This window comes from Mastigoproctus giganteus, chromosome 10, assembly GCF_048544385.1.
Source record: "Mastigoproctus giganteus isolate SK-2022 chromosome 10, ASM4854438v1, whole genome shotgun sequence".
NCBI classification, from domain to species: domain Eukaryota; kingdom Metazoa; phylum Arthropoda; class Arachnida; order Uropygi; family Thelyphonidae; genus Mastigoproctus; species Mastigoproctus giganteus.
The window spans coordinates 1,819,462-1,833,453 of NC_143584.1; the positions used below are offsets into that span (position 1 = coordinate 1,819,462).

Below are 13,992 nucleotides of genomic sequence, written 5' to 3' on the forward strand. Positions count from 1 at the left end.
CACCCTCCTTGGGGAGATCTGCAAAGGGGCGCCCATGTGAGGAAAGACTATATCTAGGCTATAGAGTTTGGCAGTGGCACCTGAGAGGGGACGGTAAAATGAATTAACTCAAAAATTTTCACTGTTATAATGATTCCAGAGCTTGAGTTAATAAATTCACATGGGAAAGGAGATTTAGACTGGATTGTATTAAGTTTTCTTTTAACCAGCAAGTTAGTAATTATTGGAATAATTTGCCTGCATTGGTAGTTGAAGCTCATAGCTTTGCAAATTCAGAGGTCAGTTAGTGCTGCAAAAGCCTTAGGCTTCCTTGCACTGTATGGATAATACTAAAACTAAATGCAATGAAGTGCAGTTCTTCACTTAAGCCCTGTCTAAGATGCCCTTCCAATCATTGTATCAGGAATATTTCTGATCATTATTTATGCATAAAATTTGTTCCATTGCTTAAACAGGACTAGTCCTTCATCGGAAGGACTACTGTAGGCATGATGAAAGGCCAAAGAAAAATGATTTCAGCAAATAATAATGATTTGATTTATATACTGTCAAACCTGGTTATAACGAGATCATGGCTGTAATGAGCAAAAAGCCATAATGATTTTAATTTATACATATTCCCATACAATCGCCCACTGTTACAACGAGCATACTACACAGATATACCGTACAAATTTTAGTAACTATGCAAACATCCTTGATTGCTCAGGTAGTCGAAAAAACCCAATTCTTGGAATAAACAAAAATGAAAAGTGTGACTTAGCTTTTATGACCACCTGCATCAGATTAGTGACCTGTTTATGACCTTGTCCTTTTGGGGACTGTACAATAGCGCATTGGCATTCTGCTTGCTGCAGAATATTTACAGATTGTCTCTGTGTTCGCTAAGTCATAAACTTATTTCGAGACTTCTAAGAATTTTGGAAATGGGACTTCTAAGAACTTTGTATTCAGATCACATTACTGTGGTTTTAAATTAAAATCAGTTAGAAACGAAGCCTTCCTTCAAAAACATGTCTGCTGAAAAAACATCTCTCTCTAGATTTGCAAAAAGGGCGAAATTATTTGTGAATTATAGTAGTAATAGTAATCGTGTAATGTGATGCAAGCGTATGAGCTTATGTAGCATCAGCCAAAAAAAAAAATAAAAAATCACACAACCATTCCCTCTAAATGTTTGTCCAGTTCCTCCTTAAATTTATTTAACCTATCAACTTCCACAACGACAGATGGAAATTTGTTCCAGCAATTAACCACCCACCCGCTGGCTAAAGCCAAATTTCTGCACATCTATTCTACAGCTGTCTTTCCTCAATTTGAATTTATGCCCCCTTAGATTCGTAATCTGAACAAGTGGAAGAATCCCATCAGAATTCAGCGTGCTAAACCCATTCAGGGCCTTATACACCTCAATCAGTTCACCTCGCAGTTGCCTAGTCTCCGGCCACTACAATTTGCAGAACTTAAGCCTCTCTTGTTGCCCTTCTCTGTACACGCTCAAGCAAATCTACATCCTTCCTAAAATGGGGGCTGCGGACCTGTACGTAGTACTCAAGGCATGGCCTGACCATTGCCTTATGCATAGGGACAATCGCCTTCTTTTCCCTGCTAGCAAAATTCCTGTATATCATTGACAAAACCCCAAGACTTGCTCTGGCAGCCTGTCTGCATTTCTCAGAAAACTTCATATCTGACTGCACAATTGCTCCCAGGTCTTTTTCATTTTCTACCAAAGTGTAGAACCACACAGTTAGTACATTCCTCTGGGGTTACTTCTACCTATATGCAGTACTTTGCATTTGTCAATGTTAAACTTCAGTTGCCACTTCTCAGCCCATCTTCCCAAATTTTCTAGATCCTGTTGCAGTAGCACACTGCCATTACTGGCAGTTGTTGCACTAACAGCACTGCCAACAACCCTGCCAACCTTTCTATCATTTGTAAACTTCGACACTAAGCCCGATATACCTTCATCAATATCATTGATAAATATACAAAACAACAGTGGACCCAACACTGAACACTGTGGGACATCTCTAATAACATTAGACCACGAAGAGCAGCGCCCATTGATTACCGCCCTCTGTCTTCTCCCACTCAACCATCCTTTTATCCATTGTAGCAACTTACCCTTAATACCATTCTGCTCCAATTTTTACAGTAGTCTTCCATGTGCAAGTGTCAAAAGCTTTCTTGAAATCCAAGTATATGATATCAAAATTGTTATTTTCATCCAGTTCCTTTGTAACCACATAATATCCAATGTGGTTACAAAGACTTGTTAGACAAAACTTTACCTGAAAAAACCCGTGTTGTGTCTGAATTATTGCTGCAGTCTTGTCTAGATGATCCTACAATGCATCTTTAACCAGTGACTCAATTATTTTGAGTCACTGGTCATTTGGAACAGAAGTTAAACTAACTGGTCTGAATTGGGGATACATTTGCACATCTCCAGTCCATGGGGACCTCCCCCGAGTCCAAAGATGCTCTCATAATTATGGCTAAGGGTTTGCTTACTTCCTTTGCTGCCTCCTTTAATATAACTGGATAGATCTCATCCACCCCAGGTGCCTTTCTTATGTTTAACTTCAACAATTTCTCCTTCACTTTGCTCTCAGTTATTACAAAATCATTAAGCACCCTGCTACAATTTGATAACCTTCTGGCATTTTCAATCCTTAATAACCCCTCATGTATGAATTTAGATGCAAAATACTCATTCAGTTTGTTTGCTATCTGATCAGGATCATCAACAGTGGACCAATCTGATTCATCCCCTTCCTTTTAGAGTTTTTATAAATAAAGAAATCCTTGCTGTTTTTCTTAACATCCTTTTGCTAAACATTTCTCATAATCTGCCTTCGCCTTCCTAACCTCCTTGGTGATTTGATTACAGACTAGCTTATATCTGCCATAGGCTTCTGTGTTGCCAGATAATTTATATGTATCCCATGCATTTTTCTTCTCTGTCACGAGTCTCATTAGTTCATTTGACAACCATTTAGGCCTAAACCTTGAACCACTATTTCTTAATAGGTATGAAATGTTTAGTAGCTTCCACAATTAATTCGTTGAATACTTCCCACTTAGAATTTACTGTTGGTAACATCGTCAGTTGATCCCACTGTACAGGATTTAAAAACTGTCTGAGACCACTATAGTCACCTTTACGGAAGCAAAAACCCCTTCCTTTATCCCTGATGGTAATTATATCTTTTAAGTAAATCCCACACCAGTACACTGTGATCACTGCCACCTAGTGGTTCCTTTATCAGCAAATTCTTAATACACGAATGATCGCTACTGATAACCAGATCAAGAGTATTACCCTCTCTGGTTGCCTCTCGAACATGTTGCTGCAGAACACAATCATCCAATAAATCCACAAAGTCTTACTAGTGTGCGAATGACCAACCCACAATTTCCAGTCGATATCTGGGAAGTTAAAATCCCCCATTATAAGACATTCTGATTTACTAGCCCACTGTATTTCTCTGTACAATTGTTCATTGTACTCATTCGAGTCATTAGGCCTATAACACACTCCTACTCTTATATTTGCTTTTGCATTGCTTATGTCACACCAAACTGACTGAAAAGTGCACTGTCAATCTATATCAACTGGATGCACTTCTTTTGATTTTGTTTTTCTTAATTAACAGCATAACACCTTCTCCCTTCCTGTCCTGTCTATCCTATCTGTCCACATTGTACTCCCCAAATTCCAATTCTGCATTCCTAATATCTGTATAACACCATGTCTCTGATATCTCAAGAATATCCACCTTTGATGTCTTGACCAACACTTCAAATTCATCAAATTTATTTACTATACTTCTAGCATTGGTATTCATGCACCTATTCTTAGTTACCTTAACACATCCCATATACCCACCTGTTTCACGATGACTGCCATCAGTCCCTGAAACTCCCAGCACCCCTTGCTCCAGGCCACTGCTTATTCTAATAGAAGTAGTGCAAGAATCACCTTCGCCTCTGCCTGCGCTACTTTTAACCCTTCAGTCTGTGAATCCCCCAAGCTAGCAGTTTTCCGACCCAACTAACACTGCCTCCTTAGCATCAGCAAATATTCTTGCACCCTTTCTTATTTAAGTGTATCCCATCCCTGTAGAAACAGTCTCTCCTGTTAACAAGCACAGACCACGCTGAAAAAAATTCTACCCCATGAGCCTTGTACATTCCCTCCAGGGCCAAATTGATTGACAAGGCTCTCTTCATGTACTCCCTCTTATCATGTCTGGGCAGAATTGCAGAGCCTTTCAAATTTAACCATAACCTACGACTTTTTTGCAACATTGACCTGTACTTGTTAAGTAAATCTGCAGATCTCCTACTCTTAATATCATTTGTGCCAACGTGTACAACAATATCACCCTTTGTGCCGTTAAAAGATGATACAGTCAGTCCTCATATAGCACGATAGTTGTGTTCCTAGAAACCCTCGTGCAATATAAACAACAGGCCCTATGGAAAAAATAGGGTTAGGTGCCGGCCACCCAAGATTGAACACACATTTGTAACCAAACACAATAAATAGTCGTAATAAAATACATAAGTATTTTATTACGACTATTACGTAATAAAATATTGCTAATGCTTTTGCTTCTATTGTAAGCAAACTTGTTTTTTGTTTGATTTTAATTAAATCAATTAGAATAATTAAAATGTAATTATTCTGTAATAAAAATCCATTAATCTAATGGATTTTAATTACACTTTCAGTTGTTCCTGCTATGAAAGTTGTTTTTATTTTCTCTGCATTCTTTGTAATTCTTGGCATTGCCTCATTTAGGTCTGTAGCATGTGCAATATCACATGGTCTTTCATTTCGCTCAAAGCATTTCACAATTTCATATTTTTTCTCTGTCGACAGAGGCGGACTGGCCATAACCTTTACCCCGGTGGGCCGGAGGCCAGTGGGATTTTGGCCATAAACCATAGTATGGGGCCACTATAAATTTTTCCGGGTAAGAATTTTTGATCCAGTCCACCTCTGTTTATCGATATTGCTTTTCTTTTTCTCTCTGAATCTGCAGTGTCTTCACCAGGACACTTCCTTTTCTCACCTTTTAATATTTTACTCGTTTTTAGTGAATAAAGCACAATTGCAAAATGAGGAGGCACGCTTGATACACATAAACAAAGCTGCGCGCATGTAGCAACTGAATAAACAACACCATAAAGGCAGAGATACACTATTAACACCACATTTTACTAAAGCACATTTCTAGGGGTTACCACCATAAAACAATAAAAACAATTTCCAGTTGCGTTTCTGCTAGTGGAATCTGTTATAAACTGGTAGTAAACTTGATCTAATTGCATTTGCGATTATACCGATAGCTGGAATTGTGTTGGTTTTTACGTTATTATGGCGAAATGTGTTTCCCCTTCACTGGTATAAAAAACATAAATACATTTTCAGAATCTTCTCTTCATTCCTGTCGTGTTGCGTTCGGTTGGGGTGATTCTGCATTCGACTGCCATTTCTTGTAAACACAAAGGCGAATCGTGCATAAGCCAATTCGGTTCGTGTTATATAAGATATCGTTCCCCTATTTATAAATTGTGTATGATCGAATTTGTGTAGTATAAACACGTATTATACGAGGACTGACTGTATATGCTTCACAACGTCATCAACTTTTGCCCCTGGCAGACATACCTTGGTCCTATTCCATCTATTCTTTTTACATAATATATTACCCGTCTCCCTGACAAGCATCACCAACAATAACTAGTTCCTTTGGGACCAGCGCATTCTGCCTTGGAGATTGCCACTGTGTTGCCTGATGCACAGGAGTGAGCTCTGGTGTTGAGTTGGGCAGATGAGAGCTGGATGGGTGTCTCATATTAATTTTTTCGAGGGCATCTACACTACACCTGAAGCTCTCATAGATGCCCATTAGAAAGCTGAGTTGATGCCTAATTTCTAGACACTCTCTATACCTGGCACACAGAAAGACATATTCCTCCTTGGCTAGATCATGTTCTGTTCCAGAGAGTTCAGCAAACATTTCACAAGTTGCAAATTTTTTTAGGCTGTGATGTGTTGGAGACCCCCAAGTCAGCACTCCTGCCACTTTGTGCCCGTTGCTTTGCTGTTGTAGTCTGGGGCATGATATTTTAAATTAATTAATTAAATTTATTGATCTTATTAATTGTCAATACTACACTATCTAATAGAATCCTAAATGCAGTGATGCGTATTATGCTATATAATTTTATGTTAGAGCTACCCAGTTACCACAATTAAAAATTTGAATTCCCTACCACTCTCTATACAAAAACAATGGCTGCAAGATTCGAACGAAATAACGGTTTTACCTATATTAAGTAGTAATCTACAAAAACTCTTATCTAAATTAAAAATAAAAATAACCAGCATAACTAGAATTGAAAAGCTACTTATAAAGTACAATATAAAATAACAATTAGGTAAATAAAACGGCAAACACATCGCTTTTTCGGAGCCTGTAATTCACAGCTGAATTTTTAAAGAGAGTCAGCACCTTCTCTTTAAAACGTGGTACAAAAAAATGTTGAAGTGTGTAAAAAGTTTTCTTTGTCCTCTTCAACAGTATCGACATTGTGGAAGAATAAACATGTTTACATAATGGCACTGGAAAAGAACATAACCAAAGAAAAAAAATTTCAGAAAGTGCGAGGTTACAACCGCTGATGAGGTATTGCTTCAATGGTTCACTAAACAAAGAAGTGCTGGATTTTCGATAGACAGTCCAATCTTGAATGCTCAAGCAGAAAATATTAATAAGCAATTTGGATCGATTTAAAAACCAACATAACATTGTTTGTGCAAAAATAAGTGGAGAATCTTGATCTACAGATCTAATAATGGCAAATGAATGGGTTTGACCCTATTTGGGCAGAAATCAGGAAAGATTTCAATGACAAAGACATCTACAATACCGATGAAACAGGCCTTTTTTGTAATTGGACACCTGACAATACATTTAAATTTAAAGGGGGGAAAATGTGTTGGTGGAAAAAATCAAAGACTTGACAGTGCTCGTGTGTGCAAATATGACAGAAACCGGTAAAAAAAACTGTTATCAGAAAATTGTTAAAAACTCGATGTTTCAAAAATGTAAGGAAACTTCCTGTGGATTACATTGCAAACAAGAAAGTTTGGATGACTTCGGATATTTTTCGCCAATGTGTAAATGATTGGAATAAGGAGCTATTCAAAAAGAAGAAAAATATTTTATTGTTAGTTGATAACTGTCCTGCACATCTCCAGATTCATCATCAATTTTACAACCAGTGGACGTAGGTGTAATCAAGGGTTTGAAAGAATTTTATAAAAAATTGATAGTTCTACATCTAATCAGTCAAAAAGAACAGAAACTTGACAGGTGGAACGATGTTACTTTGACAACCATATCAAATTGCTTCAAGAAATTGAAATTAAATTCAAATGAAATTGCAATCGTAGATGAAGATGGTGGAAATGAAGAAAACAACTTACCATTATCCGAATGGTTGCTACGTAACAACATTGTAGGTTTTAATAATAATATTGATGAATTTGTATGAGTCGATAACAACTTGTTAACTAGTGGTCATCCTACAGATAGTGACATTGTAGATGCTGCGTTCAGCAAAGATGATAATGACAATGATTGTGATGATGATATGATGACAAGTGAAAGTGAATCAAAATCAGTGCTGAGACTCTCCCAAGCTCAAGGTGCAATGGACACAGTCATTTTTTTTGAAGGAACTGAGGCAAATAATGAGACTTTTAATTCATCAAGTGTTTTAAGGCTAAACTTGAGAAATATCAGAGTGAAATCTTTAAAACAAACATCAGTTTTAAGATTCATAATTAAAAAGACTAATCGAAATTGTGTTTATTATTAATTAGTATTGTTTTTAATTATAGAGAAATAAATTTTTTCTTATTAAGTGTATGGTTTTAAAATTACAGAGAAATAAATTGTGTTTAATATTTATTAAGTGTATTGTTAGTTTACACAAGCATATTAATATAAATAATATGTAGGTATATACTTATATTATTTTTTTTCTCTCTAAATTTCTTTTGTCTTTTTATCAAGATACTTTCAAACATATTATGCTTTGTACATAGTCTTCAAAATATTATTTTCACCATATGGCATCTCTCATATTGTGGAATTAACTTCACAGCCGTGATGGCATGTCTGCATTATCAAGGTACCTGCTCGCCAACAAGCTCCGAAACGCATCTGGGCGGTGGTGCCCACTGAGAATAAATTACAGCAGTCTCCTCTACTAGAGAAGCATTATTTATTTGAAGTAGTACAATACTTGATATCTCGTGAAGGTCGCCACAGTATGAGATATAATCAAACGATGCCGTTACACTACTTATGTAGTTAAATTTATGGGTAAACTATGGTGTATTTACACCAATATTATATAGTAAATGTATCAAGTTATTGAGAATTTAAAAAAATAGGAGGCAGATTTAACTCATCACTGATATAGTGAGTAATGGTTATAAGAAGGAAATTTTGTTTGTCCCTTGATGCACAATAAAATAATTAAAACAACATTCATGTGGTAAAGTATGATTTCTTAAAACTTGCTTAATAGTGTATCTATATAATGTTGCTTCTCTAACAAAGTTTTTTTTTTTTCCTCTTAATCTCTATTAGGGAACATTACAGGTGTGGATTCATGTTCCAATGGTTTCTGCTAGTGAACAGAGCAAACTATTTATAAATAATCCTTCAGGTTGTAAAGGAGGACAGTTAGATGATTCTGATGAAAAAGATGACAATTTAGACACGTGGGAATGGTAATGTTTCGTGCATGCGAGTGTGTGTATGGGTGTTAATGCCAATAAACTTTTTAATTTTGTTTTAATACCATCTATTAGTGATCCATAATTAGCATTAGCAGAAGCATATGATGCAAGAAAGCAAGCTTAAACAGCATCAGCCAAACAAAAAAAAGAAAATAAAAACACTTCCAATTTCGTTCCAAACGTTTGTCCACATCTTCCTTGAATTTATTTAAGCTGTCAACTTTCACAATGACAGATAGAAGTTTGTACCAGCAATCAACTACTCACTGGCTAAAGGCAAATTTCCGCCCATCTATTCTACAACTGGCTTTCCTCAATTTGAGTTTATTCGCCCTCAGGTTTGAAATTTTGAGGTTTGAAAATTGAGCCTGCTCAAACCAATCAAGACCTTATACGCCTCAATCAGATCACCTCACAGGTGCCTAGTCTCCAGACACTGCAATTTACAGAACTTAAGCCATTCTTGGTAACAGCACCCCTTTATTCCCCTCACCAGTCTTGTTGCCCTTCTCTGTACTTATTCTAGCAACTCTACATCCTTCGTAAAATGAGGCCTCCAGACCTGTATGCAGTACTCAAGGTGTGGCCTGACCATTGCCTTATATAAAGGGATAATTACCTCCTTATCCCTGCTTGCAAAATTCTTGTATATCACTGACAAGACCCCATGACCTGCTGGCAGCCTGTCTGCACTGCTCAGAAAACTTTACATCTGACTGCACAATAACCCTAGGTCATTTTCATTCTGAACTACCCTGAGTGTAGTAACACATGGTACATTTCTCTGGGGTTACTGCTACCCATATGCAGTACTTTGCATTTGTCAATGTTAAACTTCAGTTACCACTTCTCAGTCCATCTGCCCAACTTTTCCAGATCCTGTTACAGTAGCATACTGTCATTAACAACTCTGCTAATCTTTGTATCATCTGCAAACTTCAACATTAAGCCTGATATACCTTCATCAATATCATTGATAAAAATACAAAACAACAGTGGGCCCAACACAGAGCCTTGGGGGACTCCACTAATAACATTAGTCCACGAAGAGCAGTGTCCATTGATGGACACTGCTCTTCGTGGTAAAGTCTTCTCCCACTCAACCATCCTTTTATCCATTGTAGTATTACTCGTGTCACCCTTCGATCCCCCTTTTTACGAAGTGGAGATACATTTGCACATCTTCAGTCCATGTGGACCTCCCTTGAGTCCAACGATGCTCTCATAATTATGGCTTACTTCTTTTGCTGCTTCCTTTAATATAACTGGACAGAGCCCATCCACTCCAGGCACCTTTCTTATGTTTCCTAACCTCGACAATTTTTCCTCCACTTTGCTCTGTTATTACAAAATCATTTAGCTCCCTGTTAAAGTTTAATAAGTTTCTGTTCTCCATTTCCCTACAGAATTCCTCATGTGTGAATCTTAACAGGATCATCAACAGTCAAACGTTGGATATCAAATGGACCAATCTGGTTCATCCCCTTCCATCTAGAGTTTATATAAGTAAAGAAGTCCTAGCTGTTTTTCTTTGCATTCTTTGCCAAAGATTTCTCATAATCTGCCTTTGCTTGCCTAACCTCCTTTGTGACTTGATTACAGACTAGCTTATATCTACAATAGGCTTCTGTCACCTGATAATTTATATGCATCCCATGCATTTTTCTTCTCTGCCACGAGTCTCATAGTTCATCTGACATCCATTTGGGCCTAAACCTTGAACAGTATTTTTTAGTTGGTATGAAAAGCCTAGTAGCTTCCAAGATTAATTCCTAGAATGTTACCCATTTAGAATTTGTTGTTGGTAACATAAATTGATTCCACTCTATAGAATTTTAAAAATCTCTGAGACCACTTTAGTCACCTTTACGAGAGCAAAAACCTTTCCCTTTGCTCCTGATGGTAGTTACATCTTTAAGTAAATGCCACATCAGTACACTGTGATCACTGCCACTTAGTGGCAGTGATCACAGTGTACTGATGATGTGGGATCTGGCTCCTTTATTTGTAAATTCTTAATTCATGAATAAGCACTGCTGATAATCAGATCAAGAGTATTATTCCCTCTGGTTGACTCTGAAATGTGTTGCTGCCGTAGAAAACAATCATCTAATAAATCCACCAAAGTCTTGCTAGTGTGCATATGATGAACCCACAAGTTTCGGTCAATAATCTAGGAAGTTAAAATCCCCCATTATAAGACATTGTGATTTACTGGCCCACTCTATTTCTCTGTTTAGTTGTTCATTATACTCATCAGAGTCATTTGATCTATAACACACTCCTACCCTCATTTTTGCTTTCCCAATGCTTGTTTCACACCAAACAGACTCATCAGTGCAATGATGATAAAAAATTTGTGTTTCTTAAATAACAGCATAACCCTTCTCCCTTCCTATCCTGTTTATCCTTTCTGTACACATTGTACCCCAAGTTCCAATTCTGCATTCCTTCTATCTGTGTGACATCCCAACAATTTGATGTGTCTTGACCGGCACTTCAAATTCATCAAATTTATTTACTATACTCCTTGCATTGATGTACATGCAAGTATACATGCACCTGTTCTTACTCTTAATTACCATAACACAGCCCATGTATTTACTTGTTTCATGATGCCTCTTAGCAGTTCCTGAAATCTCCAGCAACTTACTTTCCAGGTTGCTATTCATTCCAATAGAAGCAGTGCAAGAATCGCTTCCACCTCTGCCTGTGGCTACTGTCGTCTCTCAATCCCCCAAGTTAGCAGTTGTCTTTCTTATAATTAAATCATGCAATTCATATGTATTTTGCACTTGCATTGAAAGAAGAAAAAATTTTTTCTATTTTAATGCAATATTTAACATGTACAAGTATACATCAGATTAGGGTCTAGCTATATAGTGATATAGCTAAGCCTACTCTGTCCAATAACTATTATCATAGTTTTTGACATCCTGACCTAACCTTATATACCAAATGCAAGAGAATCCAAGCAATGAAACAGAAATAACAACATGATTTAAATTAATAATTTAGAAGAAAAATAATCTAGAGAATCCATATAATCTAGTGTTTGCTGCTTTGCAAATCTATTTTGTAGTGGTTTATATATTTGTTAATACAGTTTCATATATTATATATTAATCGCTTACTTTTTCAAAATTATGTATGCTGAACCTGGCAGGTTCTTTCATGTTGGTTTCCTGTATAGGAATTTTTCCTGCTGGAAAAATTCCTATACAGGAATTTTTCCAGCAGGGATAAGGAGGTGATTATTCCATTGTACAAGGCAATGGTCAGGCCACACCTAGAGTACTGTATACAGGTCTGGAGGCCACATTTCAAGAAGGATGTAGAGCTGCTGGAACGAGTACAGAGAAGGGCAACAAGATTAGTGAATGGAACAAAGGGGTGCTCTTACGAAGAAAGGCTTAAGTTTTGCAAATTACAGTGTCTGGAGACTAGGCACCAGCGAGGTGATCTGATAGAGGTGTATAAAGCCTTGAATGGTTTAAGCATGCTCAATGCTGATGGGATTCTTCCTCTAGCTCAGAAAAATCACCTGAGAGGGCATAAATTCAAATTGAGGAAAGACAGATGTAGGATAGACGTGCGGAAATTTGCCTTTAGCCAGCGGGTGGTTGGTTGGTGGAACAGACTGCCATCCCTTGTGGTGGAGGTTGATAGCCTAAATAAGTTTAAGGCTCAGCTGGACAGGTATTTTGAATGAACAGAGGGGTGAAGTGGAAGTGGGTTTTTTTTTTTTTTTTTGGCTGATGCTGCATAAGCTTGCTTTCTTGCATCAAATGCCTCTACTAATGCTAATGTAATTGTGTGCAATGGTGGTAGTTATATAGTGCAAAGAAGCCATTGATTTTGCTGCACTGGAAAAAAATAAGTGAAGAGTATATAGGAAAACTACCTCCAACTAGTCTAAAACTATTTCCCTGTAATTTGAATTTATGCCCACAAGTCCTGGAATTCTCTACAACAGTGAAAGTTCTGCCTTCATAAAGGAAAAATAACCTCATAAATCTCAATCAGGTCACCTCTGAGGTCCCTAGTTGCCAAGCTCTGTAGCCTGCATAATTAGTCTCTCCTCACATGGTTGTTCTTCTGCCAATTTCACCATGCGAATTACCTGTCTTTGGACCTTTCAAGAAGCTCTTATCTTTTTTTCAGATGAGGTTTCCATACTTGAAAAAATATTCCAAATGTGGTCTTGCAATTGCATTATACTGTGGGACTATGACCTTCATATCTATACAGAATAATGTTTGATAAATCAATAGGACACCATTGGCTTTCCTAGCTGTCTGTTTACACTGCTCAGAAAACTTTATATTTGCCTGTATTGTAACTTCCAGATCCCTTCCTCTACTACGTTTAATTTTACAAGGCTATTGTTAGGCCATGCTTGGAATACTGTGTTCAAATATGGAGGCCCCACCTAATAAAAAGACGTTGAGCTTCCTGAAATGGTCCAAAAACAGGTAACTCGCCTAGTGGGATCAGCATAGGGGCATCCATATGATGAAAGACTTCGAATATGTGGGCTGCACAGCTTGGAAACTAGGCACCTTAGAGGAGACTTGATTGAGGTGTTTAGGGCTCTGAGAGGTAAAAGTAAAATGAATCAGGACGAATTTTCATGGTTATAAATGATTCTAGAACTAGGGACATAAATTCAAGTTTTGGGGGAGAAGTTTAGACTGGATTGCAGCAAGTTTTATTTTAGCCAACGAGTTATAAATTACTGGAATATAAGTACCTACATGTGTGGTAGAGGCTGACAGTTTGGGGAAATTCCAAGGTCAGCTGGATAGTTACTTGTGGGAGGAAGGAAACACATAGGTTGTATATTTCCTTTTATTTTAATATTTATTTAATTTAATTTAATTTAATTTTTTTTATTGTTTTCCTCTTTTTTTTTTATGCAGCAATAAGCCTTAGGCTTCCTTGCACCATATGGCCATTACTAATACAGCCATTCCCCCAGTTTACATAATACTTGACCAAGACTTTGGAAGTTGAAAATTTTTATAATGGAAATTGCACTACACTTTGATCGTTATCATATGTTCTGTTATAAGAATCAATTTTGAACGCCTTTGTGATATTTTTCAAAAACGCATTTCTGCAGTTCTCTACCAAAAAACAATTTGCACTTT

At 37.1% G+C, this 13,992-nt stretch overlaps 1 protein-coding gene across 1 annotated transcript in view; it reads left to right on the forward strand.

Moving 5' to 3' along the window:
• The window catches only part of csul (protein arginine N-methyltransferase 5), a 243,651-nt gene that overhangs the window by 41,457 nt on the left and 188,202 nt on the right, over window positions 1-13,992 (forward strand). Inside the window, exon 5 of the mRNA XM_090384061.1 lies at window positions 8,688-8,830. Coding sequence (XP_090240187.1) covers window positions 8,688-8,830 — 143 coding nt within the window. The remainder of the gene's footprint in view (window positions 1-8,687; window positions 8,831-13,992) is intronic.